The sequence below is a fragment of the Centruroides vittatus genome, unplaced genomic scaffold (assembly GCF_030686945.1).
Source record: "Centruroides vittatus isolate TY-2023 unplaced genomic scaffold, ASM3068694v2 contig_371, whole genome shotgun sequence".
NCBI lineage: Eukaryota > Metazoa > Arthropoda > Arachnida > Scorpiones > Buthidae > Centruroides > Centruroides vittatus.
The window spans coordinates 2,828,865-2,854,678 of NW_027122194.1; the positions used below are offsets into that span (position 1 = coordinate 2,828,865).

Consider the following 25,814-nt stretch of genomic DNA (forward strand, 5'->3'; position numbering starts at 1 on the left):
ATATTGGGAGCTTTACATAAATTGTGGGTCACATTACATTCTTTAACAAAATTACTCATAGCAAAAAATACACTTACGTAAAACCAGATAACCGGAGTGATTAGTATTCGGGTCGCAAACGTTTTCGTAGCCTCTTCTAGGCTCTTCTTCAGGCTTAGTAGTAATAAATTCGAATATATTCCTTTTTGAAAGAAACGAGTTTCGAATTACTCATAGCAACACTATTTCCAATCTTTGCTCATCTCACCCTGTTCAATGCCTGATTTCTTCTTGCAATACTCAACCTACAATCTGTATCAAACCATGAAAAATTGGAAGTTCCAGCCAGCCTTTGGCACCAATCTGAAAATGAGGATATTAAATAATCCAAAACCTCAAACATTAATACTGACTGATTCTGAATCACACTCAACAGTTCACTATATTTATGATTTACCATCTCACTACTTTCTTCCCTTCAAAAAATTCTCTCACTATTACCCACGGACCATTTAAACAATTCTCGTATTTTCTTTTTAAATTTGCAATCTAAAACTACACTAATTGGAAAATGATTACTATATACTTTATCTAATACAGAAAAACTTTTTACAATAGATAACAGAGTCAACTTAACCAAGGCTAAATCAATTACAGAACATCCTATTTCACCCACATAAGCGTAATAACCTTTAGACACAGATGATCCTCTACCATTTAAAATTATATATCCTGCATCTTCACAAAAATCCAACACCATTCTTCCACGATTATTTATCAATATATCTTGTGATAGCCTCGACATCTAATCCTGATCAAGATCCTCATTACAATCATAAATCCATTCCTGTAGCTCCACCCCAATGCGAGTGTTAAAATTACCAATTAAAAATCTATCTTATAACAGCAAACCAACCTAACTAACTACCTCTGTTCAAATAATAATCTATAAAGCAGGTCTTATATACATAAAGCAAAAAGAAATTGCTAAATGCCCTATTGTTAATTCCACAACAATCCAATGCCCCTGTCTTTTTCCAAAATATTCACTTTAAAAGAATTGGCTATCAATAGCATCCAGCCACCAATAAAATGACCTCTATCAGTCTCTCGATAACTTGCTTTCAGAAAAACAGAAAAATTATCCATGTTATGAAAATCTGGAATAGCAGTCCTACCATTCCACCATGTTTCCATTAAGAAAAGTATGCAAAAATTCCAAAAAGAATTAGGTTTATTTACAATACCTTCACATTTCCATGAAAATACTGATGTACCTAACTTGACTACTCCCAGTCAAGTTGAAAATTGCTCTTTCATTTTCTTAGAAACTATATTATATTTATAAATATTGTTATCAACTTTTACCACATTTCTATTATTTAAATAAGTAACTGAAGTTCCCATCCTCCTTTTTTCTCTAGCAAATTATTATTTATTTTCCTTATATCTCTAGTTATAGGAGGAAGGTCATCCATTATAAATATCCTAGTCCCCTTTAATTTAAATGTCACTCTTCTAATCTTACATTTATCACCATAATCCAAAAAACTACAATAAATCAACCTAGTTCTATCCTTGTTATTGACCCAATCTATAGCACCGCTCTAAACTAACGTGATCAACACTTAAATTATTTCGAAAAAACTTCAATACTACATCTCTAACCTGCAAGTTATCATTTTCTGACCTTAGGTAACCCAGAAATTATTAAATTATTTTACCTTAAAAAACACTCAAATTGCTCCTGACTTAATGTAAAGTCAGCCAATATTATTCTCCAGGTCTATTCCATCAACCGATAAAACCTTGCTGGTATCATATGCAAATTTTTTCTCTAAATCCTCAAATCTAGTTTCTAAATTAACAAGAGCTTTGTCCAAATTTTCTACCCAGCTGTAAATTCTGTTGATTTTAGCAATCATTCCTTCCAATTTAGTATTCTGCTTTAAATGTAGTTGAATTAATAACGATATCCCATCCTCAATATCAAGTTTTCCCTAAAGTAACTCCAAAATCCCTGTCTCCTCCAATGGGTCAGGATGAAAAATCTTATACCTATCTGTCTGACTTACTGGTGAATAGGTCTTCCTTTTAGACATAATGAATAATACCATTAATCTTACCTGAAAAAAAATTAAATTATTAATTATAATATGCCCAAAAGCGCCAACCATAAACACTGCCCGAATATTGTTTATAATCTTCTGTAATGACAATTATGATAATATATATTTTTAATGTATTTTATATAAATTTTATTTTGATAAACATATTGAACATACTGTGCCTTAGCAAACTTTTGCAATTATTGGTATTATAATTTTTCTCATTATGATTAGTAGTATATTTTTTGAAATATACTAATATTAGGAAAACATACTAGCTTACAACAAACTAATAGAAAATATGATAGTTATTTTATCACATTTGTTGATACTAAATAAAAAATGAGATATGAGATTTAGCTTTTACCAGTTTTATTGCTTTGAAAGGAAAATTGGAACTGAACATTATTTATAAAATATATTTGATACAATATTATGATATAAAATCATATAACAAGATTTTGAACCAATTCAGTATTCCAGATATAATTTTCTGAAATTTCAGATCATCTGATTTTATATCATTAAATTTTTATATTTTCTTCATTAAGAAAATAAAATAAATAATGTTTTCTAATAATCTGCTGAATTGAAGTAGACAAACAAGTAAAAGTACAGTAGACCCCCCTGTAACATGGGTTTGTATAACACGGATTTGTATAACAAGGCAAAAAAATTGCACTTGTATTCGTATAACAGGCTAAAAGAGACTCATATAACATGGTAAAACGTCATCGCTGACTCGTGTCGTGACAGGATTGGTCGAATCTGGACCAATAGCGGATATTGTACAAACTGTTGAGTTTAAACGAGCACTGGACCTACTAAAAAACATTTATTATTCAACAGCCATAAAAATTATATTTTTATTAATGATGTCTCCAAAGTTAAGTTATTTTTCTGTGAAAAATTTGCTGATCAGGAAACACACGTCTGCCGTTCGATGAGCCGCTCCACGACGAAAACAAGCTTAAGCAATGGCGTTGTCGAACGGTTCACACTCGGTAAGTAATCCTACAATTTTTTGTTTATAGCATAGTTTATATGGATTATTCCCAAAAAATTATACGTGATTTAGTAATGTTGAGTCAAATTAGTCTAGAATCGATTAATTTTATGGAAGAAAACCTTCCAAACAGCTGTAGTTGCTAAACTGCACATGTGCCAGGCTGTGATTGGCTCATGTATTTAAGTGACTTGTACAACACGGATTCATATAACACGGAACGTATCTACTGTGTTATGGGGGTCTACTGTATCTTGAAGACATTCTTACCATTTTTATCATACATTTTAAACTTTTTAAATATTCTATTTGTGCATATTTTAAAAGCTAAATTGAAAAACATTAAAGAATAAATAAATAAAATAATTTTTTATTGCAATAAAACAAATTATTTGAGAATAAATAAGTCCTTTATCAAAACAAATCAACCAAGTTTAGTATAAAAAATGAAAAAATGTACTAGAGCATCTTTGATGAAAATAAGTATATGAGTATTTTTACATATATCTACAAGCTGCAAATCTAATATCAATATCAAAATCAAATTTTTTATTTTTTCATCCGTTTTCTATTATAAATGTTAAGCTAAAAAGGATAAATTTTAAAACTAATATTATAGTATAAAAAGAGCATGTAAAATGTAAGAATACATAATATTAGAAATTAGAATTATAATATTAGAAATTCCATCATTGCATACTATATATCTGATATGATCAGTTGCTATACAGAATATTATGAAACACTGTGCCAATATACTTTAGGAATATATTCTATTGTCAAAAAATAAGTTTAAAATTCTCTATAAACATTTTTAAAATTCTGTTTTGATTTCAAGATATGGCCTTCCAAATAAAGGTAGTTTTCAGAAGTCAATTTTAAACCTTTTACCAAAAGTATACTGCTGTTTGTTTACCATTTTTGTGTTACCAACATATACAAACTGAAGCTTTATTTAAAATTAAAAAAAAAAAATTTTTTAGTACATGGCAATTGAACTGCTTCAAATGTTCGTTGTGTCCATGTAAATTATTCTGTTTAATTTTGTAAATACATAATGTTATTCAAAGTAGATTTACATTGAAATTTCAATGTAAATCTACTTTGAATAACATTATGTATTTACAAAATTCTTGCTTTCTTGCAAAGTTCTTGCTTGCAAAGTTTTTGCTTTCCAACTATTTTTTATTTTTACTGTAAAGTAGATGGATACTGCAAAATATTAAAGTAGCTTTGTTTACAATTATTATAGTAGGGCATACTTGGGCAGCATTTACTTACCTCAGGTCTATTGTCAGAAGCATAAAAAAATACAAAATTACTTTAAAAAATTGACAGCTCTAGTCTTACAAGAAGTACTTAGTGTCAGGTTATTTTGTGCCTCAGGCAAAGTTTACAAGTGCACCCCTTATTTTACAAGTTGGATATTTTTTTAAATGAAATTTTAAATATGAAAAAAAATTATTTTGGCATGCTTTATTAATAATATACAAAATAATATATAATATGTATAATATATAAAAATTAAATTTTAATTTTTCTTTTCTTCAATTTTGCAAAATTTTCTACTAATTCCTTTAAATCTAGTGTAGAAGCTTGCTGGTGTTCTATTGAAATTGTTGCCAAATCTATTAACCTGTTTTGGGACATTGTTGAACACAAGTATGTTTTAACAAGTTTTGCTCACATGTTAAATTAATTAATAATATCATTAATTCATTTTGGACACTAAAATTAACTTGAAAAATTAATAAATCCTTTTAAAATTATTTTTAATAATTGATTATTGAAAATAAAATGAACTCACCTGATTCAATTGCTCAACACTTGGAACAACTTATGGAGATATTGAAACACGTTTATCTTTTACAAATATTCTGAACAGATTATTTTTCAAAGATATTTTTTATTTATTATTTGTTCTTGTTTCAGGTGCCTACTAACCGAACTTTGGGTCGGCCATGTTGCCACATGCTATTTGACTTCTTCCCCTTTATCCAACATCCTTCCCCAAAAATTCCCACTTTTTCCACACATTGTTTGGAAAATACCAACTAAATCCCCACATAAACTAAAATGTTTCTAATTGACATTAAACAAAATAAAATTGTCTTTCAGGTTAAATTAACAGGTATAGTCTCAAGGTGAAAAAGAAGGTTGGGGAGATTTTTATCAATCCTTCTAAAAACAGCGCCTTTTTTATTTTATTTTTTTTTAATTAATTTGAAAATTCTCTGTTATAATTCATTTACAAAATAAAGTTATAAAATACCAAAATTTAGTATTTTAAAATATTTATCTTAATTGAATTTTAAATATCAATAAGTTCAAATCATTCAGGTAAGGAACAAAAAAGAACCAAGAGTTAAATAGAAAAAAGTGTGATGTGTGAGAGATAAGGAAAAAGAATTGATACCTAAATCATATATAACCATTCAATTTTGATATTTTAGAAAAGTATGAATAAAGCATAGTGTGAAATTTTGCACCCCTTGATGGCTTGCATCTAGGCAGTCACCTAGTTTGCCTAAATGGTAGCACCAGTCCTGGGAGTACTATACTTACGTCCCTCATCGATTTTAATGAATTTTGGCACAAAGGTAGTGTTTGATATAATAATGCAATCATCCAAACCATTTCATTTTATGGCCATAATGAGGGAGTTATCAAGGTTCAAAAATTAAGGTTTTCACCTGTATAGTCTACTGCTAATGGCAACAGTGTATGTTTCATTCTTTCTATGCTCTCTGGTTCATATTCCATACTTGTTGCTAGTTCTTCTGTAACGTATGACCTTTCCGACCCATTATCAGTGAATTCTGCTTTTTCCATGTACTCAAACAGTTAAAGTTTGCATCAGTATTTCTGGAGTGCTTATGTGATTCGTTAACCAGAGCCGGATTTACATAAGGGCATTTGGGGCCTGTGCCCAGGGCCCCCACAAAACTAAAAAAAAATTATGTTTAAACATAATTTTTTTTCTATTACCGCGACAGCCTAGTGTGGCCTAATCTTGAGGGCAACAGGCAGAGAAAACCAAACCTGGGAAAAAACCTATGAAACGTCGGAAAATTTCGGGAAAAACTTTCACATTGGTATTTTTCAGTTAAATTAAAATAATTAGTCTTACACAATAAAATATATGTATGTTTACAATAACCTTATTTTTAAATGAAATTTACAACTTCCTAGTTCAAATCTAATTGAAAGTACAGTATTTTGTGTAAATTTTCTAAATCATCAAATTTGCCTACTCTTAAAGGGGGGACCCCCATCGAATTTGTGCCCAGGGCCCCTGGATTGGTAAATCCGGCCCTGTCGTTAACATATGATCATTGCTTCCAACATCGGTATTACTTGATTCTTTCCCTTCTTGATGTATGACACTATTATAGGGACACATAAGTAAATAATGTTTCTTAAAGCACTTTGAGCATTTCACAAGCTTCTTGCAAATCTTTGTGTGTTTTACATGTTTAGTTTCCGGTCATCTAGCACTCTTCTTCATTAATGTCTACCTTTTTTGCTTCATTGACATATCTCTAGCCATTTACATTCTGTTGAGTCATGCTTTTGTGCTTCTCTTCATAAAATGTACAAACCTCTTTTACTATCTTTATTCTTCAATAATTCATTGTTCAAAAGTCCTGTGGTTGTCGGTATCTTCTTTATGTCTGGTTTCTGTTTTGAAATGAATTTTGTTTGGCATAGATTCCCCAAATTAAATTCTTGTTTAATCATTGATACTTGTTCTTCACCTTCCACTTCCTTTTCAAAAAATTCATTAGTGATTCTAAGCTATTTGCTGTAATACCTTCATCATTCAAAGCCAGATTTTATTCTCAAATTCTTAACATGTATTCTGGCAAATAAGCCTCTACTAAGTGATATAACATTGCTACATACTTCTCTGTTGTCACCATCAGACTTTCTAACACTTGTAATTGTGTTTCTATTTTATCGTATAGCTTGTAAACAGAAATTTTGGTCATGACCCAGGTGATACTCTACTCTATTGGGTTTTTATGTCCATTAACACTGAAACCAAAATTCCTCCTACAAGAATATTGTAAGTTGAAACTAATGAGGGATCAAGAGGTGCCCTATAAAATTTCAAAAGGGTTCTGATGATGGCAAAATCAAATCTTAGAATTAAAAGACTCCATTTATCACATTCTTGATTTTTATAGCCATTTGCTAACCAATGCAGAATTTTGGAGTCTGCATATTTTTTTGTGATACTAGTAAGGTAGCTTATGCCTCATGCATATTTCTCAGATTGGAGAATGAAATAGGTGCAGTTTGTCAACTAGTGCAAGCAAGGTCCAGAGTAACCCCTCTAAAAGGAATAATGATACCTTGATTACTGATATTGACCTATCTCATCAGTGCCAGATTTGCAATAACAATAAAACAAGACCTGCATCTAGTTAACATTGTTTTTATTGGGCAAACTCCATCAATGCACTTTGTTGGATAAAGCAAGATGTTTGGTCTACATTTGTAACCAATAGAGAATTAGGAAATTGAGTGACCCAAACAATTGGTACCATGTTCAAGGTTATTAAAACCCAGTGGATGTGCCATGTAGCCTCTGGACGCTATAACAGTTGACAGCAGCTCAGTGGTGGAATAGCCCCAAATTGACATGGTTAACCAAAACTTTGAACCTCAACAGTGAGTGGGGCAGTGTACTAGTCAATAAAGTCATAACAAATTCAAAAAGAAGGAATTGGGTTATGAATGCTTTCAATGTTGCAAATTAAAAGAACCCATTCTATAACCATTTTTCTTCATACAAAAGGGTGATAAGAGTGGCCACCTGCTTGAAATGATTCTGCAAGAATGTCAGAATTGGATCAGAGTGCTGGACACAGGAAGACATTACTTTTGAGGAATATGAGGAAGCAGAAAAATCTCTTTGGATACTAGCTCAAGAGGAATGCTTCAATTCTGTCACTGAAGGCAATTGTTTCATTGCAACCCTTTGTCGATGACATGGGATTAATAAGAACTAAAACAAAGTTATCTTAAAAAGGGGCTGTCCCCTTTTTAAAGATTCAGATTTCCAGTAATTTTTTCTCATGATCACATTGTTACAAAGTTATTAATTAATCGAAGATATTCATAACAAAAATTCACATGCAGGAAGTCAAACATTGCTGGCAATACTAAGAGAAAAATTTTGGATTATTAAGTGTCAGTGTGCAGTCCAGTGTGGTATAAAGGACTGAGGGCAGTTTTGACAATTTATGGTCAAGAGTTTTGATGCAAATCTGATACCATTACTGAAAGACAGAATAAATGATTGTCCAGTTTTCCAAATTACTGGTGTTGATTTGATGGGATCTTTGTTTGTTCAAGGACAGAAAAATGCCTGGATTGTACTTCATACATGCACCAGTTCAGTTCAGTTCAGTTATTTTATTTGTAACATACTAGAAGTACATAGCTGGTGCTGGAAAACATAACCAGGTTGTTACACAGACAGAGGAATAAAATACAGAACAATATAGATTACAATGGTAGTTACATGGTATAATTTGAAAACAAAAAGATATACAGAAACAAAATGCAAAGAAAATACATAGTAAAGCGAGAAAGTAAAATCACGTGCATGTACAAATGTAAAGATGCAGAGAGCTGCATTTATGCCAAGCGCACATATTTACATAATTGAGCAAAACAAGAAGAGGTGAATTGTCACTAAGTGAAGGCTGGTACGTCAGTCCGTTTAAAATACATAGTGATTAGGTGTATTAGGGCACTATAGGTGTCTCTGTGCCGAAGAAAACAGTTGAGGTCTTGTATAGGCCAGTTATAACCATGCTTCTCGTTGACTGTTCTTGGGTAAAGGCACTCCAGGTCCAACATGGGACATGCACCATTTACATTTGGAAATGGTTAGTTCACTCTCCACAGAAGCATTTATGCAAAGCCTGAGAAAATTTATAACCAGAAGAGGAAGACCACAAGTGTCATATACTCAGACAATGGCACCAACTTTATAGGAACAAAAAATCTTAGGAAAATTGATTGGAAAGAGGTAGAGAAGAGAGCAATACTTTAACAAATTAAATGGAAATTCAACCCTCCTACTTCTACCTGGTCAAGAGGTTGATGGGAAGGTTGATTAGAATCATAAAGAAATGTTGAGGAGTATTTTAGGGAGGGCATGTTTGAACTGTAAAGAGCTGCTTACTACATTGTATGAAGTGCAAAATGTGGTTAATTCAAGATCTTTGACCTATATACCTGAGGACATGGACAATCTCCACTGATCCCAACTTGTTCTTGAGGGACAACACTGAGGGTTCTACAATTGATTTTGATCACCTAAGTGTGATGTTGAACTGACGAAATGTTGATGACTTCATTTTAGACTCTTTGAAGATTTACGAAAGAGATTTTGGAATATTTGGGCCAACTTAAGCATGCCAAGAAGACTAGTAAGAATAAAAAACAATAAGAATAGGACAAGTTGTTTTGATTGGAAGTAATAATAGCAAGGTTGCGGCTAAAGTTTTCAACGTGAAAATGTGAATGTCAGACATTCAGCGCTGCCTTCCTTTAAGCATAGAAGTTTGACAATGATGTTTGGAATGTCGAACATGGTTCCAAATACCATTGTCAAACTTCTAGGCTTACAGGAAGGCAGCACTGAATGTCCAACATTCATGTTTACACATTGAAAACTTCAGCTGCAACCTTGCTATTAGCAAATGAATTTATTGGCAGTTAGAGAGAATAAAAAAAACTTTGTCTTGGAAGAGACAGCCATGTTTGAATTGCCTAAGTGAAAACCAGTAGAGGAGAAATATTGAGACCAATGTAACGTATCTATTCTTTGGAAGTTCATAATAGTTATGCAAATGAGGAAAGATGGCATCAGTATCAGTAAGGGAGACGGAGGAATCCATTCCAGAAAATACACTGATTACCTTGCTGTAAGTTACTACTAGGAGTGGATATACAATACAAAGACCAGAGAGATCTGATACCTATAGTTCAGTACAGTTTCCATGTACTCAAGGTGGGGAGGATCTTAGAAACCAAAGATAAACTTTTTTACTTTTTTTTATTATTAATAATTGATCTGTGAGGGAGCACTTTTGAAAAGGATGATGTAAGTTGCTCTTATCAAAATTTGAGCATGAAAGAGTGGTGTCTGACCTTGTTGAAGTTAAAAGATGTTCTGTTATGTATAGAATGTTGTTCAAAATAAAGTTGTTAATAAACATCATTATTCTATCCTATAGACACCAACAGTTCTCAGAGAAAACTACTTGGCAGCCTGATATAGAACATGAGTAAACTTTACAAGTATTAAATATTAATGGCATAAGAATTGTTTTAAGAGTTTCTGTAATGTTTGTAGACAAAAAAATAGTACAGAAAAACCTAGTTAGCAAATCAGCATGCAATCAGCAGAAATGTTATGTAGACATTAAAGATCCTTCAGGATGACATAAAATCCACATCAAAGAACTTTGATGATGACCATATATTCAATACTCACCAAATTTGGTTTCCAATACAAAATACTGTCTACAAGGACTTACATCTTCAAAGGTAAAAAATCAATTTTTGGGTAGGCTCAATCATCAAAATATCTGGCAACAAGCTACACTGTACAATATGTTATTAATAGGACTGGTGATATTGTTGGCAACATTTTCTTATACTTACAAGAACATGGGAGGATCTTCAGGCAAAAAGTGCAGAGACTGATAATTTCATGTCTTCTAATGTCACTTTCATTTGTAGCATATCAGGAAAAATGAGCAAGTCTCTAAATGAATTCTTTTTGAATAATCAAATAATCTCAAATGTAAAAAGTTTTTCAAGTATGGATTGATATTCAAAATCCTTCAGTCAGGCTGCCAGTACACCAGAAATTATTTTAAAAATCATGCCAGAAAACTGTACTTTTCAAGTGCAGCCTCTTGACACCACTTTTCATCAGGAGTTAAAATACTTTGCCAGAGAAATTCCTACAGGATTGGAGGTATTCCTTAATGCCAAAGGGTACACAACAATGACAATTCGAACACGCACAAAAGGTATCATCAAGTTTCAATCTCTCTTGCACTGTCAATTATCTGCTGACATTTTCAAACCTATGATTCATTACTCTTAGTATTCTTCTGCACTTCTGATTGGTAGAGAAAAATTCCTCAGCATCAAGGAAGTGTGCTTCATATTTACAGAGAATGACAGTCTTGTCTGTGATTCCATAGACTGTGATCAAAATAGATTTGTAAAATGCACCCACTGTTGCAAATGCATTTGTGTGCACCATTTATAGATTGAAAGCAATTATTATTTCTACACCACTTCTCCCTGTATAAAGGATATCGATATTAATGTAATCATCAAAAGTAATTACTATAGAGAATCTACTAGATGCTACTGTCTCAATTGGGATAATAAATAAAATAAGCCCACTACATGAAATTATTTCTTTGATAATAATTATGTGAATATTTTAATGAGGGATATAATATCAGAGCATGAATAATGAACACACCATCAACCTTTCTTGTTGCTCTTCTCATCTCAGGCAGATCAACACCCGCACAAGACGGGTGTTGATCTGCCTGATCTGTATTACTCATCTGCCGTGAGTAGTTCCATATTTAATTAGTCATAACTTTCTCATTATGGTTCATGAAATGAAACTATTTGCATGACTGCATCATCATATCATACACTATCTTTGTGCCAAAATTCATCAAAATCAGTGGGAGACAGTGGCATAGCTACATAATCAGCGCCCTGGAGCAAGTAGAATCGGTGCGTCCCTTGTTCCTCAGAGGCTCGCAAAATTTATTTTGAACATTTAATTTAAAAACATACTAACATAAGAAAACTTCAAAATTGTTTTCTCACTTTTTCGTTTGCAAATTGGTCAATCACTTTTTTCAGATCAAGTTGACAAGCTATTGTTTTTTCAGTTGATATAGTCAGGATGGATCTAGATTTTTTGGGGCCCAGGGCTTATTGAATTCCAATGGGAACCCATTTTTTGTTAATACAAATAATACTATAAATTATCATTATTATATTGTTATTAATATTAACTATTTTGTACTACACAATAAATGTTCATTGTTAATGAAAAAGTATTAAAAATTTATGATGATAATTCAATTTTTGTGCGCTCTTGATGCTTGGGGACCCAGGGCTTAAGCCCTATTAGTCCCTATGTAGATTCGTCCCTGGATATAGTAACCAGAGTTAAGATGGTGTTGTGACATTCTTCTTAAATAAGTTTTGATTAATTTTAGTTTTGAAAAACTTCGTTCTGCTGTTGTTGTGGTCGCCCATAAAGTTAAAAAAAATGAGGCATGCTGCAATAATGTCGGAGAACCTATTTGAGGCTGCGGTGTGAAATAAAAGTAGTTCAGCAATTTTGCTTATAGAAGTAATTTCTTTTACCTGACTATAAAAACACATTTTAAATTGAAGTAGTTGAGATCCAAAATTAGGCGAATGTCGAAGGGATATGCCGATTGTAACAATTCTGATTGTTCCAGAATATTTTTATCAGATGATGTGACAAGATATGCAGGCGATAAGCACTTGAAAAGTGTACATAATTGTCGAACGGATTTAAATCGTTAATTGATTAATTATTAAATCCAAAAATTTTTACGAATGTTTTTATAAGTTTTTTTTCACCCTTTCTAACTTGGTGCCCTTGTGATTCGTGCACCTGGAGCAGTTTGCTCCAACTGCTCCATGGTAGCTACGCCTCTGGTGGGAGACATAGGTGTAGTATTCCTTGTTGGTGCTTTGATGGGGAATTGGAAAGTACCTTCTTCTTCTGGTAGGCCAGATCTTGAAAACAAAGTGGAGTTTGAAAAAACATTTATGAAGGATTTTGAGGTTTTTTTGACTCTAGAATCTATCCTAAAATATTGGTACAGAGTTTTATTACACACTATACATTAGCTGAATTACTGAATGTGGTAAAGTATTAAGAAATCTTATTTTAATACAAAATTATCTGATATTCATAATTACAAAAACTATAAATATTTAAAAATTCCATAATGTATGATAATCATTGAAATTATTGTGAAATTATTCTCAAAATAGCAAATATCATACTAACTAATGCAGAATATTCAAATAATATATTACAGAACAATAAAAATTTGATGATTATGATAATTTTAATATTATAGTAGTTATTGATTTAAAATTTTTATATATTTTTAGTATTTATTTTGCAATTTATGTTTTTCTTTTCAGATCAAGCCATAATGAATTAGAAAAAAACAGGTAAACTTTATATATGTATCTTAAATTAAATTTATGATATTTGTAAATTTGAATATTAAACATTTATTTTACTTCTGATAAAATTTCAAAACTAAAATATTTAATTTAAAAAAATATATACACTGAGCAATTCACTTTTTTTTCTTCTAATGTAACATTATGAACAAACATTCTCATAAATTGTCATATGGATATAATAACAATTATTAAAAAAAAAAAAAAAAAAAAGGAATTTTTGATAAGTAACTTAGATATATAGAGAGGATGTTATGCCAACAATTTTACTGATTCTTAAAATGTTATTTAGTGCCTCTTTATGTGAATTATTGATATTTTAATAAATTTAGTTGGTATTTATTATTTAAACTTTTTAAAGATTTGTGTTGCAAGCAAATAACACTAGTCAAAAATTTGTCATTATATCCAATATATTGATAATATATAAAAATATTGTGGATAAATACTTAATAAAATCATTTTTATAAATTATTTCAAGGGAAGTAAAAAAATTTATAGTCAACACATTGTTAAACAAAACTTCAATGTAACCTTCAGGGTTGTTATACCATAAATACACTAATAATTCTAAATGTTTGTTTTTCTATTATAGTATCATATAACTATACATTTTTTTCTTGCTTAATGACTAATCAGTTGTTTCTCATAGCTTTAAATTTATTTTTTTCATATGTTGCTTACTCTGTTTATTAAAAAAAAATATCTGAAAATTAATTTTTCTCATCAGTCACACTCTTCCAACCAAATAAGATTGAGCAAACTTCTATAAAGTATAAACTATTTTTTTGATAAAGCAGAATAATAAGTGTATGGTATAAAATGTCAAATATTCATATATTTTGAATTATAAATATAATTTCTGAAGGATTACAATATATATCATTTTTTATTCTTAAGAGATGAGAATAAAAAACTTCAGTTATTAGAGAATCATAGTGTATTTACTTGCATATAAGATGAGGTTTTTATTCATTTATCACAACTTCAAAATCCTAGGTTGTCCTATACATGAGAACGAAAGATTCTTTGCGTTTTTGCAAATAATTTTTGTGAACCGTGTATTCGCATTTTTTTACTGGATGCTTACTCTTTTGTATTTAAAAACAAGTATTTTATCTGGGTTGTTTGAATCGTTCTTGTATATTGTCAGGATTAAAGATAAATAGCTTTGGAAAAGCAAAGCTTTTGAATTGAATCCACATTGAAATTCCAAAATCACATGACATGATATAAGTTTTAATCCATTCCCCGTGAAAACAGATGATTATTTGGAAATCAGAATTCAGAGAAACTCATAAGTGTAATCGACGGAGAGTGGATTTAACTGTTAAGAATTGGCAAAATTGGCAAAACTGTTAAGAATTGGCAGTTCCCGATTGTCTGGCTTTAAATGAAAATTTATGTTGTCGATTTTACAAGATTTTTCCTTAAAGTTTAAAATGCCACTAATTTTTGCAGGACAATATGTGCATTTACGTTCATTTGATGTTTTACTTGTGATTAAACAAAATAAAATTAGAATTGTATTAATAAAGCAAATTTTCTTAATTTTGATCTTTAAAGTCACACCTCGTCCTATATGCGAGGTTGTCTTGTATTCAAGTAAATATGGTGTGTAAAATTCATTTATTTTTATAAAACTGAAAAAAATAAGTCTTTCTGAATAATCAAACCAATCATTATTTGAATTTTCTGACTATATTTGCAATACTGTATAGCAACATTTCATTAAAAGTGAACTGATTACATTTAATGCATTAAATATTAATTTTTAGTTATAAATAAACTAAAAATTTGTGTACAACTATGTTCAAAATTCAATATGAAAAATAATTCTTTTTAACAACAGATTTTAAAGCTTATAATTTTAGCTTCTACAAATTTTCTTTGAACATATTTTTGAGGATTGGAATTACTTTTAAATAAATTAACCATTAGGAAGATTGTACTTACTGTTTTACCAAGTTTTTTAGAATAATTAAGATATTTTGTGTCCATGGCTTTCAGGCTAAAATTATTTAACTTCACTGAGTCTTTAAGATCTTGCATTAATAGTCATCACTCATATGTTTGAAAGTCTCTAGCAAAATTTTTTGGAAATAAGTGTTAAAAAAACAATAATAAAAGATTCTATCATTTTTGAATTTGGTGAAAGATTAAAAAATGTTTGACTTAAAAAGATAATTAAAATCAGCATAAACCAATTTAAATTTTCCTTGCATAATTTTATATTCTAAAAGTACTGGAAAGTTTTGAGCATTGTTGTTTTGAAGTCTTAACTTTCATGTAATATGTAAACAGGAAATCTTAAAACAGTATAAGAAAATTCCATACTCTGTTTTAACATATTTATTGTCATATAGCATTTATATTTAATATGTTCAATGCAAGAACATATTTTCTTTTTTAATATAATGGACAATCTTTTCTTTTTTATTGTGTCCTGTTATTTTTACATAATGTCGAAAGTTCTTGCTTGTAGTTAAAAAGTTTTTAAGTAAACGACTTTAATGCCAAAAGACAGTGTAGTTTATTCTTATATTTTTACATAAATACTTTTTAATGTTTTTATGATTCCAAGACACTTGAATCACTCAGTGATCTATATCATCTGATGCTTTCTGGTATCTAGATAATTTTTATTTTAGTTTGAATGTTGCAGAGACTTTTTATTATGCTATATATATAGCATAAACAGTCTATATGTATATATATATCACTCAGCCTATGACTACATTTTGACTTCTAAAATAACTTTAAATCCTGCATAATTGCTATGTCTTGCTTGATTTCAACCAAGGCACTTGACTCATCAGTGACTAAAGTGTTTTGGAATCACATGATGTTTTGCTACAACATAATTATATTAAGTAAATCACATTAGCTAATATAATCATAATTTGCATATAAAAATAGTTTCTATTCATTAATTTCATTTTAAAAATTTTTATAAAAATTCTGACATGAATAATAATAATGTTTAAAATTACTATGCTGCAAGATAATTTTAGTGAACTAAAATACAAATAAGTATTAAATAGGATTTACTGATAGCATATATCATCCATAAGAAGTTGTTGCATGAACTATTAATCACTCTGAAACAAATACTGTGCACATGAAAGAGCATGCTCTTATAAGCAAAGCAAGACATGTTTCAAAACTGTGAAAACAAGCAATTTTTACATATAAGAACATGCTCTTATATGCACAGAAATATAGTATGAATTACAGTCAAACCCATTTACAGTGGACCTTCGTTATAGCTCTGCTCACTATACTGCGCACTCAGTTATAGCGCGGGCAATGTTCACAATGCAATAAGCTCAAACACATTTATACAGGTCCGTGCGGCGTTAGTGAGTAGCTCATTTTATTGTTACTGCGTATTGAGTAATTGTGTATGTATTGAGTTTCTGCATGTATTTTGAATAGTGTTTAATTATTGTATGCATGATGAGTAAAAGTAAAGCTTACAGTGTGAAAGAAAAGCTTGACATTGCTAAAGTAAAGAGGTGAATCGTGTTACACCGCGCCGCTCAGTATAACGCGGTTCACCTTATAACGCGGGATGTTGTTTCTCACCCGACATGTGCATTATATCTGGGGTCCACTGTATCTAGATCAGCAATTCTCAACCTTCTTAACTCCGCGTTCCCCAAATAGTAAATATAAATAAAATTAATATTTTGTGACTTCCCCTGCCCCACCCAAAGGAATAATAACAGTAAACCTTACTATTACTAATTGAATTTTGACTGTAATTATAAATGTAAATTTTTTAAATATATAATCACATTGCACTTATTTTATACATTAAGAAAATATTGACAGTATAAAAAAATGTAATACAACTATTCCAATTATTTTATGTGACTGCGTTTATAGCGATGGGTATGAACATGCATGTATGACGTGTAGATACATGAGCAATTTACAAGTTTCAACTTGATGTATATGTGCTCTTTGTAATTTGATCTCCTTCTATAATACTCTCTGTGAGAGCATGTTTGAACATGCATATGGATGTGTTTCAACAAGTCATGCTGTCACTAGTATAAAAGAGACGCTGGCAATTGCACCACTTCAGTTAAGTTTCGAACGTGAAGCGTGCATCTGGTGCTTTTATTTTAGTGTGCTGTCAACTGTGAAACTGAATTGTTTTTTAAATTTCTAATGCAAAATGAATAAATTCGTGAAAAAATGAAGTGAGCTATCTACATCCAGTGAATTGGTTGGTAAAAAGACAAGGTTGTACAATAACAGTTATTTAAATTATGGTTTCACCTCATTGGATGGAAAGCCGCAGTGCGTTGTTTGCTCTCAAGTTGTCTCTGATGAAAGCATGAAGCCATCCATCAAAATTAGTTTGACACTTGGAAACTAATTTCTCCCTTTTTTTTTTAAACAAATCCCTGGAGTTTTTTGAAAAAAAAAATTACATATCTTGAGAAATCAACAAACTTCTATTTGTAATTTTTTTTTTTTTTAATTTTCTAATGGTAGTTGTATTATTTATTTGTATTATGTCCTTAGAGTTATTTTAAGATTATGTAAATATTGTAAATGGGAACTAGAAGTACCATATGAGCGTGAGAAATAAGCTGTGGAAATTTGTGAAGATTTTTATGGTATTATGAAATGTGTTTTTTTTTTTTTTTTGTTAGTTAACATTATCTACCCGTGTTAGTTTGTCAATTCAATGACTGGAATTTTACTTTTTGTAGCACTGATGAGGGGCTAGAGAATTAAACTAGCCCAAAATACATTTGTGAAAAACAATAAAGGAGTTTTTAACCGGAATAGCTGTGAGGTAGTCTACCGAAAGGATTCTTTTTTGGATTGAAGAGACAATTACTTACTTACCTTACTTCTATTTGTAAGTTAAGCCATACTGATAATAGTGTAGTTGAAGCATCTTATCTTGTAGCATTAAGAGTAGCTAAGATGTCCAAACCCCATACAATCGCCAAAAACCTCATATTGCCTGCTGCAATTGATATTGTGAACTCCGCAAACACATGGTCTGCGGGTTTGAAAGAAAGGGAATAAAACCCCAAAAAAAAAATTGGAAATGAATAGTCGGTGGAAACGTGTAAGAACAAACAAAGGTTTATTGGAGACAAAAAAAAACACGATTAATTGACGATACACGACGCAGTCCCGAAATCCGATCGCGTTACAATCTTAATACTATCCAATCATCACCCTCATAAGTTACCAACTCTCTACGCGAGGCCCTATTTTACCCGACAATTATTATGGATAAATATACAAACTTTCACTTGAAATACAAAAATCGTTGACCACAGTGATATTACAGTTGGTCCTCTTCGTTATTAGACGGTAATCACTTTTTCATTTTGTATAATTCCCTCGATGGAAGTCGATTGCCTTTCAGCACCGTAACTCACCTATCCTGCGCTCGTCCTCTTCTCTCCGCTTCCTTCCTCTAACGGCTCGCTGCCTTCCGGGGTTCCAACCAACAAAATCAGTCCTCACGAGGCAGTCCCAGGACACAGAAGAAAAAGAAAAAATCCCTTTCTACATGGGTTACACCAGTTTTTATAACTTCCCGCTAGCCGACGTCACTCCGCCCCATGTGACCCCACGACGGGCCAATCACCACAATGAAAGTCCAGCCAGCAGGTAGATGGTGGTAACATGGAAGGAAACGAAAATGACCCGTACAGAAACATACACGCGACACGACATAAACGAAAAACAAAAATATAAGATAAAACAAACGAACAAAAAAAATATATACATATATATATAATAGCTGTGAAGCGCTACAATATGGTCAGTGTTTTAATAGGTGTGAAAGAAGCAAAAAAATTGAAAAACATTCCACTTTCTAACGACACAATATCAAGGTGAATCGATGACATGGCTGCCAATGTTTGCGATCAGATAATTCAGTAAGTGAGTTCAAGTGAATTTTTTAGTATTCAATTTGATGAATCAACAGATGAAGCAAACATGTCTCAGTTCTTATGTTTTGTTAGGTATGAATGCGATAGGGACACATTAATCAAAGAAAATATGTTGTTTTGCAAAACAGTACCAGGTCATGCAACAGGACAATGTCTTTTTGATGTTTTTTTATGAAGCTACAAGAAACTATACTAACATAGATTGGACAAAATGTATTGCAGTATGTAGTGATGGTGCAAAGGCAATAACAGGAAAGACCAGTGGATTAATGAAAATATTAACAGATCGTCTTATACCAAGGGCAGAAAGGACACACTGCTTCTTTCAGACATGCTCTTGTCACAAAAAATATGCTGGAAAATTTCAATCAAATTCTTTGTGAAGCTGTAAAGTTGGTTAATTTTATTAAAAGCCAACTGTTATAGAACAGGCTGTTTGCTAAACTATGTGATGAAATGGGCAAAAATAAAAAAATCTCTTCTTTTCCATACAGTAGTTAGATGGTTATCACGAGGGAAAGTGTTAACCCGGGTATTGGAATTGCGAGATGAATTAATAATATTTTTCCAGGATAAACAAACACCATTCTCATTGATTTTACAGAATAATGAGTGTATGTTGTTGTTGGCTTACTTAGCTGATATATTTATGCATTTAAATGACTTGAATGTGAATTTACAAGGATGTGATAAAAACATTTTATTAATGACAGACAAAGTTCATGCGTTTATTAACAAGCTTGATATCTGGATTATTCACCTTAAAAATTTAGATATATTCCCATTCACTTCGGATTATATTGAGAAAAGTTTGAATGAACAAGACATTCACCACAGTTTGGATTGCATGAAGATGCATTTGCGTGAGCTAAAAACTCAGTTGACGGAGTATTTTCTGGAAGATAAAAATGATTTCTTGAAGACCAACAACTGCCGAATTATCGGGCTAGCAAATGGCTATAGTAGCTATTTGCTAGCCCAATAATTCGGCAGTTGTTGGTCTTTATATATAACGGGTTAGTTGTTGTTTATTTATATGATTTCTTGAAGAGATGGGTATTAAATCTGTTTAGTGAAAATGTTGCCACTGCTAAGTTACCAGTTGAGATTTGTGACCAGCTCATCAAAATGTCTGCCGACAAAACACTACAACTGCAATTTACATCTGAAGATTTAAATAGGTTTTGGCATTGAAAATATTAATCCCTTTCACCATGTCTTATCTCTGTGAAAAGGGTTTTTCATGTATGGTTGCGCTAAATACTAAACACAGGAATTGTCTTTTATCCAATACAACTTCTTAAGCCTTTTAAGTTTCCGGTACCCAAGACGAAAAATTAACAACCAACTAACGTTTTCAATTCTCCTCCGAGATCTTTGTCAGGTTCTTTGACGGTTTTGAAATAGAATGCAATGCAAATAGAATGTTTTTGAAATTCAAATGATAGAACATCTCCCGCGTGCAATCATTGAGACCGATCTAACATGCATTTAATATACATGATACTATCATAAAAATGACGCTGTCCATCTGTACAGGAATACTACACGGCTACCGTTGCGAGTGCACCTCGGAGATATATCGCCACGCATACGATAAAACGTTGCCATCTTTGAAATTAATACACTTCCCTGATTTTGACGCCTTGTAAATCTCAAGGGTCTCCAAGGCCCTGATGTGGTCCGTATCGAATGATGTTCCTGTACGGATGGACAGCGTCATTTTTATGATAGTATCATGTATATTAAATGCATGTTAGATCGGTCTCAATGATTGCACGCGGAAGATGTTCTATCATTTGAATTTCAAAAACATTCTATTTGCATTGCATTCTATTTCAAAACCGTCAAAGAACCTGATGAAGATCTCGGAGGAGAATCGAAAACGTTAGTTGGTTGTTAATTTTTCGTCTTGGGTACCGGAAACTTAAAAGGCTTAAGAAGTTGTATTGGATTTTAGATGTACCGGTATGAGGATTGTTTTCGTCTTTTATCACTCGAAAACAATTTGCTTTAGTGTGTTTCTAACATAGATTCATGTATGGAGAAAATTTTAAATGAAAAACAGATGCAACCATCACATTAATTTCTTTTCTTTACATGTGTACTTATTGTAAGTAAAATGTTTATAAGTTTATAATAAACGATTTTTTCTCATAAAATGATTTCATTATTGTTTCACGACCCCCTTTAATATCACCGCAACCCCCAGGTTGAGAAATGCTGATCTAGATTCTGTTCATCCAGATTGGTTTAAATAGTCATTCTTTTTAAATTTTTACACATTTTGTAGAAAAATATTTTTGAAATGTTTGTGAGATCATTGAAACATTTTTTATGAGCTTAATATGTACAGTACCTAAGTAGCAGTCTCACACTTACAAGGAGAAAAATACATATTGTTTGTATGTTCTGAGTAATTTTTATGTTCATATAATGTTAATGTTCCTATTGTTTTCAAGTCAGTAAAGCATGTAATTTTATTTTCAATTATTAAAAGTATTTTCAGTTGGAATTTTTCACTTTTATTTCAAATATCCCACTAATCTTGATTTATCCATATTAGGTCATCCTGTTTGGTTCAGATAAATAGGGTTTGTAATTTGCAATAAGGCATTACATATTTAAACTTGAAAAACATTTGTATTTTAATATAAAAAAAGTCATCAATTGAATTTTACATGCTATTTATATCTAATCACAGAACTTCTAGCATCCAGTAAAACATGGAAAGTGAAACAAGCTCATTTCTAAGTTGAAATAACATTTCTAATTGGAATGCACCAAATAGAATAGTCATGTAGCATTCAAATTTGAAAAGGCCAGTTAGAGACATGCACTGATCTCTGAAATTATTAATTTGATAATCTTCCAAGCTGTCAAAAACAATAAATCTAAAATGTCAATGGGGGATAGCAATAATATCTACAGAATTCCAATAGATAAAACTTGTAACAAGGATTTACTGTAATACCGGAAACACTAAAAATTTAATATGAAAAGAAAGAACGCTTGAAATAATTCAAAACCTAATTCCAAATGTAAAAGTAACAAAAATTTTTTATCTGTGTTAAACAACTTTTGCATAATTTATATTACTTCAAAGTTTATAATTATTTAAGTAATTTCCAGTCACTGTTATTCCTAATGTCACAAGGAACCTATAATAATAACAACAACAAAGCATTTGACAAATTACTTCCTATATTTTATTGTTGCAAGAAATAGCCATAAAAAATATTGAGGGCATTTTAAAAACTAAATAATACAAACAAGTATAAAATTTATTTTGTAAACTTATATTAATTCAAAAAATGTAAATTTTGCATAAATTCAAAAATTTGACTTTTGGGTGAAAGCCAAATCTTGAAATTCATGCTAAATACTTTGACTGACTGTGTTAATCAGATATCGTTATAAGACTGAAAAATAATTTGAGTAAGAAAACAGAATAAATTTAAATTAGAAACATTTAATTCACATAATATATTATGAAACAGGCAGATAATGATTTTTAACATTCATTCTTAAAAGGAGCCAAAACTGTTTTTATTATTGTTTTTATTATTATTATTATTATTATTATTTCTGTTTTAATTCTTAACATTATCTTTGTATATTTCTTTTGTAAAATATATTTTGGATGCTTTAGGTTAATAAAATACTTATTTATTTTTTAATCATGTAATAGTAAGAAATAATAAATATCTTAAAAACTAAGTTTAGATTCTTAAATAAAAACAAGGTTGATGGATATAGTATTATTCTCTTTTTATAATCAGTATATCTAAATTTTAATCAGCCTGAATCTTAAGTATGTATACCTTATTAGTACTAACACAGATATCCAATAGCTAAACTTGACTTTTGTACTTGATGATTGTTTATTAAAACTACAAGGATTTTTGCTTTTTATACTGAAGACAAATTTTTTTCATACATCAAAATTTAAGAAGGTTTATTTTTATATTCAGTATATTGGAAATTAAGATTGTGAAATTCCAATATATTTGAATTTCACAATTTCCTTATTTAATATTTAAAAGATGACTTAAAAATAATAAAGTTGTCATTTAAATATTAAATAAGGAAAACTAATGTTTAATAAAACTTCAAAGATACAACTGTAAATTTCATTAAATATGGATTTTCAATACTTTAAATGCAGAATTATCATTTGTTAACTTAAGATAACCTAGAAGCTAATATTTTTTGATAGAAATAATAAAACTTTTAACAATTTAATCTCGATTTTCTGTTTACTAAACAGTTTCTGCTCATTAGTTGTTTAATGAGAAAATCAGATTATAATAAGAATAATAATTGTTTACTTAATGAACAGAATTTCATAAATAGCATTGTACTTACATACATAATAATAATATTAATTTTTGAATTGATGATTTTATATTTTCAAAACATTCCATTTTAGAAATTTTTTTTTGTTTTTAGGTTTTATTTGTTGAATTAAATACTCTGTTGTTTGAAAATGTTGAGAATAGAAAATTTTATCTAGTTTTCACAGATATAATCAGTAACATAACAATGAAGATGCAATGGCCCCAGGACAAAGGGGGACCCTAAATGGGGCATCAAAAATGTTCTGTATTATAGTTCCATTTTCAAATTTAAAATTTTTTGCTTTTGGGACTGATTCCATAATGTGTTATGTTAAAGTTAAAAATTAACCAACCATTCTTGTTGCATTTGTTTTTTTTTTTTTTAATATATATACTTTTTCCAGAAAAATAGGGCTAAAAATAAAATCTTGCATGAGGCACATAAAAGCTAGCTATGACACTGAATATACTAGTAGGCTATATTATAAATTACACTGGTCGACATGATGAGTCTGGTCAACTGATCAAAATACTCATAATGAGTATGTATAATTATATGTACTCATTATAAAACTGAAATTTATACATTGTACCATAAGAAACTAAAAATTCTCATAAATAAAATATCTATTTCTGGAATACAAAACACATTAATTTTCAAATGACTATATATTATCCATTGTACTGTACATTAAGTAAAAAACAGTTATTATGTAGTTTATCATTTTCCTAATATACTTATCAAAAAATTCTCTTCTAAATCAAATTTCATCAACTAAGTAATTATTAAAACATATTGATTAGAAAAAGAAACTCCCTTTTTAAATTTCAGTAAATCAATTTAATGACAAAAAAGCATATTTAATCTAGATTGATACATCTTCATCAGTTGCTACAAGAATTCACTGCTGGAAATGGAAATCCCAACACTAAGATGGCATTATACTATGTGAATAAAAATTACACAGAATATTTATCTATATGATTTATTACACTGAAAACAGTTTTAAATACATACATGTACAAATGTCAAAGCAAATGCAAATTAGAAGCAGTGGCACCTGGTATCATCACAAGAACTGTTCAGTACCACTTACTAGAGATTAGCCTCTGCTCCAGATGTCCTGAGGCATGTTTTCTGCTTACTCCTATCCACCGTCAGATTTATCTTCAGTGGTGTTACACAAGTAGTGTCATTGGAGTGCAGAATGGAATTCTGTGGTTTCCATAGATGAGGAGCCATTTTTGCCTTGGTACCAGTGATGGACTTGTGTAGATCAGGAGGAGGCCTGGAGAATATCTCTTGGCAAGCAACATTCATTGTCAACAAACTGAGGTCCAATCCTAGAGATTAAGGTCAGAGTTAGACCAGTGTTATCCCAAATACCATGACAGCAAACATTTACATCATAATGATGATTGAACCATTTGTTCTGCCATTCATGAAGAGTATTGAGGAGACCTGTTTCAACAGGATAATGCCCATTCCCATACTGCAGTTGCAACCTGATATGCTCTTTCAGATGTCGATGTGTTACAATCTTTCACTAATAGAGCATGTGTGGGACATGATTGGATAATGGACCAGGCTCATCTGCAACCAGTAACTACCATGCCAATCTAACTCTGCAGATGTAGCTAGTGTAGATTGCCATCTAGAAGGTTGTCATACAACATCTCCGCAATTGAATGCATGCATATGTGGATGCTTGCATTTAATGTGGCTGTGACTACAGTGGATATTGAGATGGACAATATTCAACTTTCATGTGGGCAGTAAAGCAGGCAAGCTTTCATGTGGGTGTAAAGCTGCAGTTTGTAACTGTTCCAATAGTTGCTTGGAGTTGTTTATGTGGATGGATGTTCGAGTTAATGAACTTGACAAACTGTTTTGCTAATAAGAAGGTGGGCAAAGAACATTTTTCAACAACAAGCTTAATTGTGTGCCAGATTTATAGGTCTTGGCAAAAGCAAGTAGTTGTGCTACATTATATGAAAGGATAATTGAATGTTGCATTTCTAACAGATGTTCCTAAGGGAGGTTCCCTTAAAGACCCTCTGTTGTAACAAACAGAGAAAGTGAGGCTTGAGAGCATTCAGTATCAGTAATATAACATTAAAAGTGAACAATAGAATG

The 25,814-nt window shown here is 30.8% G+C and overlaps 1 protein-coding gene across 1 annotated transcript in view; it reads left to right on the top strand.

Annotated features, from left to right (window-relative positions):
* Positions 1-25,814, top strand: part of LOC136975431 (max dimerization protein 1-like) — a 61,890-nt gene that overhangs the window by 17,402 nt on the left and 18,674 nt on the right. The window contains exon 3 of the mRNA XM_067270486.1: positions 13,354-13,383. Coding sequence (XP_067126587.1) covers positions 13,354-13,383 — 30 coding nt within the window. The remainder of the gene's footprint in view (positions 1-13,353; positions 13,384-25,814) is intronic.